Source organism: Marmota marmota, unplaced genomic scaffold (genome assembly GCF_001458135.2).
Source record: "Marmota marmota marmota unplaced genomic scaffold, marMar, whole genome shotgun sequence".
NCBI lineage: Eukaryota > Metazoa > Chordata > Mammalia > Rodentia > Sciuridae > Marmota > Marmota marmota.
In genome coordinates, this window is record NW_025999880.1 from 16,225,674 (window position 1) to 16,230,307 (window position 4,634).

A 4,634-nucleotide genomic window follows, 5' to 3' on the forward strand; every position below is an offset into this window, starting at 1 on the left:
GGTTTGAGATGTTTGGGTGGGTTAAGTGGGCATTTTGACAACATGGCTTCTCCTTTGGCATGTTTAATTGTGATGTTTAACGGACATCCTTGCAGTTTAAGATGACACTTTTAAAATAAAATTCTCTCCTAATGATGACTTGAGCCCTGCCACTCAATGGGAGAATCAGCAGAACCTGTAGGATTTTATTTGGAATTGACATTCTCTATTGTAATTTTGTTTGTTTATTTTTAAATTTTCTTTTTTGTTTTCACTGGAAAGGAAAGATGATGCTCAGTTTTAAACGTTAAAAGTGTACAAGTTGCTTTGTTACAATAAAACTAAATGTGTACACAAGAAAGGATCTCACTAAGTTGCCTAGGCTGGCCTTGAACTTGTGATCCTCTTGCTTCAGCCTCCTGAGTCACTGGGATCACAGACATGAATCACCTTCATCTTGGTATTGAGTTATAAGTTTAATAGAAATAATACCAGCTACAGAGCATGTTCCTGTGATATTTTTCACTAAATGTTTTTTATTATCCTTTTGTGAAACTTCTATAACTTTGACCAAGTCCTTAGTTCTTAGGCTTTTTATCTATACCTTTTGGCCAAAGTGGGTAATGTTCAGCTTAAGATCAAAGATGGCCTTGCCTAGAGGATGAATTTGGGATTATGACTTCTTTACCTCTTAGAAATGAGGAATTATGAACTTTACATCATTTAAACTGGAGGTTTGAGGTGGGGGAGCATACTGATTTTTTTTAAGAAAGAATTATTATTATTATTTTTTAATAGGTTGCTGGTCAAATTCCCTGAGTTGAATTATCAGCTTAAGATTAAAGTGTGCATTGACAAGTAAGTATTCCTAAACATAGTTCTTTTTTAGAAAAAAAAATTTGTAGATGTAGATGGACAACATGCCTTTATTTTATTTGTTTATTTTTTTATGAAGTACTAAGGATAGAACCCAGGGCCTCACACGAGCTAGGCAAGCACTCTGTTACTGAGCCCAGCCCTGGTCCTTTTTTTTTTCAAATGAGGAACAGAGAAGTGAGAACTTTGACAGATATAGTTTGATGGTAGAGACTATCTCTGTTCAGAAATCTTTGTTTTGTGAACAAATGTTTCCAGAAGCCTTGTAGTATATTTTTTTCATACCAGAACAATGCTGGTGGTATAGACTTGAGTTGGGATTGCTGCTGTGACCATTCGTCCCTCTTTTTCTTTATTTAGTATTTTATTTATAAATGTAATTTATACATATTATGCCAAATGGATAGTATATGAAAAGAATGGATTTTAAAAAATGTTCCTGGGCCTTGGGATATACTTCAGTGGTAGAGTTGCTGAGACTGGACTCTAACTTGTAATCCTGCTGCCTCAGCCTCCTGTCTCTGGGATTATAGGCATGAGCCACCCTAGAATGTAAAAGGCTCTGGGCTCAATTTCTAGCAACCTCTCCACCAAAAAAAAAAAAAATACCATATAATGACAATATTTTTAAAATCTAAAATATACTTATCTTTTGAAGAGATTAGAAAAAAAGTATACTTGTTTTTATTAGGTAATATAATTATCAGGAAATTTCATGAGAATAAACTGGAAAGTAATTATTAATGAAATCAAGGAAATTGACAAAGATGTGGGTATAATAAATATGCAATAATGAATAACCTTGTTTTAGCTTTTTAATAGAAACATGATATCACAATAAACAACAGAAGTTAAAAATATATTATGATAAATTAACAGAAATATCTATGATCTATTTGAAGAAAACTGAAATTTTAGTGAGGAAATGATAGTTTCAAAAGTGATGAGATAGGGGCTTGGGATGTGGCTCAAGTGGTAGCGTGCTCGCTCGGCATGTGTGAGGCATTGGGTTCAATCCTCAGCACCACATTAAAAAAAAATAAATAAAGATATTGTGTACACCTAAAAAACTAAAAAATAAATATTTAAAAAAAAGTGATGAGATAAACCCAACTATATGTATAACTATAATACTCTAATTTTTTTTTTAAAGTGAGAAAAGTCATATTCCTGATTTTACTATATAGATGTTGATTCTTCCTAGTTAATATAGGAACAACCAAAATATGAATAGGGTTCTTGAAAATCCATAATGTGTTTTTCTATTATCTTAGCTGAAAAAGATTTCTTTATCTTCTTACTGTAGCTGAAAAAGTAAACAAATTTATTTATGAAAAAGATAGCAATTTATTTTTTAAATAAAAAGATTTATAATTAGTATTAAATATAATACTTATTGTAAAGTTTACCATAATAATCATGTCTAAGTATACAATTCAGCTTTGTTAAGTATTTCACATTGTTGTGCAATAGGTCTTTAGAGCTTTTTCATCTTGCAAAACTGAAACTCCATACCAATTGAACAACTTCCCCTCATTTCCCCTTCCCTTTAGTTTCTGGCAACCACTATTCTATTTTTTTTTTTTAAGCCCTTTTTATTTTTTTGTTTTGAGATAGGGCCTTGCTAAGTTGCTGAGACTGGACTCTAACTTGTAATCCTGCTGCCTCAGCCTCCTGTCTCTGGGATTACAAGCATGAGCCACCATATCCACCTTAAATTTTTTTTTTAATTAAAAACACCTGGGAGAGGGAGTGGTATGAGAAGCTGCCCTCCTAGATATTAAAATGTGACACAAAGTTCCAGTTACTAATTTAGTGTGTTAACTAGGACAGAAATAAGTTGATTGATCATTGAAACAAAACCTGAAATCTAGAAATAGACCTCTAGTTTATATAGGGAATTAGTATGTTTAAAAATGAAATCTCACCTTAGTGAAGAGAAGATGGATTATTCAGCAGATGGTTTTGGGGGATTTTGATATTAAGGATTCAGTTGGGAAGTTTAAATCTTATGTTTTAGTGAGGATTGAACTCAGGGACACTTGACCACTGAGCCACATCCCTATCTCTATTTTGTATTTATTTAGAGACAAGGTCTTACTGAGTTGCTTAGCACCTCACTGTTGTTGAGGCTGGCTTTGAACTTGCAATCCTCCTGCCTCAGCCTTCAGAGCCACTGGGATTACAGGCATACACCACTACACCTGGCTTAAATTTTACTTTTAACAGTCTGTATGAATAGATTCTAGCATATTTAGAATTTAATAAGGGTATCTTGAGAATATAGGTAAATAAATATGTAATGGGAAAATGGCACAACCCCTTTGGAAGAACATTTGGCAGTTTCCTAAAAAGTGAAACCTGCGTCTGCCATCTGATGCAGTCCTTTCATTCCTAGGTATTAACCCAAGAAAAATGAAAGCAGATATACACAAGTGTCTATTAGCAGGTGAATGAATAAATGATTTGTACTGTATCCACAGAATATACTCACCAACAAAAGCAAAGCTTGACTGATAGCTGTAACACATAAATAAATCTCAAGATAATTATTCTGAGTAGAAAGAAACCAGACCCCCCAAAAGAGATATACAAATATATATGTTCTAAAAATGTAAATGATCTATTGTGACAGAAGGCAGTGGTTGGCCAAGGGCGGAGTTAAATGTAGGTCTGGGAAATGGATTACAAATGGTCATAGGGAAACCTTGAGGGTGATTGATACATTCCTTGATTGCACTGATGGTTTTACAATGGGCATAGTGTGTATGTGTGTGTGTGTGTGTGTGTGTGTGTATACACACATACATAAATTAACCTGATCAAATTGCACATTTTAGGGCCTGGGGTTGTGGCTCAGCGGTAGAGCGCTCACCTAGCATGGGCAAGGTGCTGGGTTCAATCCTCAGCACCACATAAAAAAAATAAGCAAATAAAATAAAGGTATTATGCCCAATTATAATTAGAAACATAAAAATTGCACATTTTTTACAGCAGAGTTTATTGGTTGCCAATTATACAACAAAATAATAATACAAAAAAGGAATATATATACATATCTATGCACACACACACACACATACATATACAGGTGCACACCTGTAATTCCAACAACTTAAGAGGATTGCAAGTTTGAGACCAGCCTAGGCAACTTAGCAAGACCTTGTCTCAAAAAATAAGAAAAGGGCTAGTGGGCTGGGGTTATGGCTCAGTGGTAGAGCACTCACCTAGCACATGCGAGGCCCTGGGTTTGATCCTCAGCACCACATAAAAATAAATAAACAAAATAAAGGTATTGTGTACAACTAAAAAATAAATTAAAAAAAAAAGAAAAAAGAAAAGGGCTAGGCATGTAGCTCCTTGGTAGAGTGACCCCAAATTCAATCCCCAGTACTGAAAATAAAAAATAAATGAATAAATACATATGCATAAGTTAGGCATGAGGGGGAACTTTCTGGTCATGCTAACTGTTATGTTTTAAAATGTGATATGTGGTGGCTGGAAATGTAGCTTAGTGATAGAACACTTATTTAGTGTGCTTGAGGTCCTGGGTTTAATTGTCAGGACTACAACAAATAAACAAAGAAATAAGATGTGGTGTATGGAAAGAAATCTTATGAATGGTTTAAAATTAATCAGTTTTCTCCTATAAACACACATAAAATGTACCATTTAACAAACAGTATCTATTATTAATTCTATATATGTAGATAAATATATAACAATAGAGAAGAACTGTTAAAATGGTTCCCAAATTTTAAAAAAACGGGGGGGGGGGG

The 4,634-nt window shown here is 33.9% G+C and overlaps 1 protein-coding gene across 6 annotated transcripts in view; it reads left to right on the forward strand.

Moving 5' to 3' along the window:
• Stat3 (signal transducer and activator of transcription 3) overlaps positions 1-4,634 on the forward strand; it is a 64,540-nt gene that overhangs the window by 45,588 nt on the left and 14,318 nt on the right. For all 6 annotated transcript variants that reach the window (XM_015495681.2, XM_015495683.2, XM_015495682.2 and 3 more), the window contains one exon: positions 778-837. In XM_015495681.2, the coding sequence (XP_015351167.1) occupies positions 778-837 (60 nt within the window). The remainder of the gene's footprint in view (positions 1-777; positions 838-4,634) is intronic.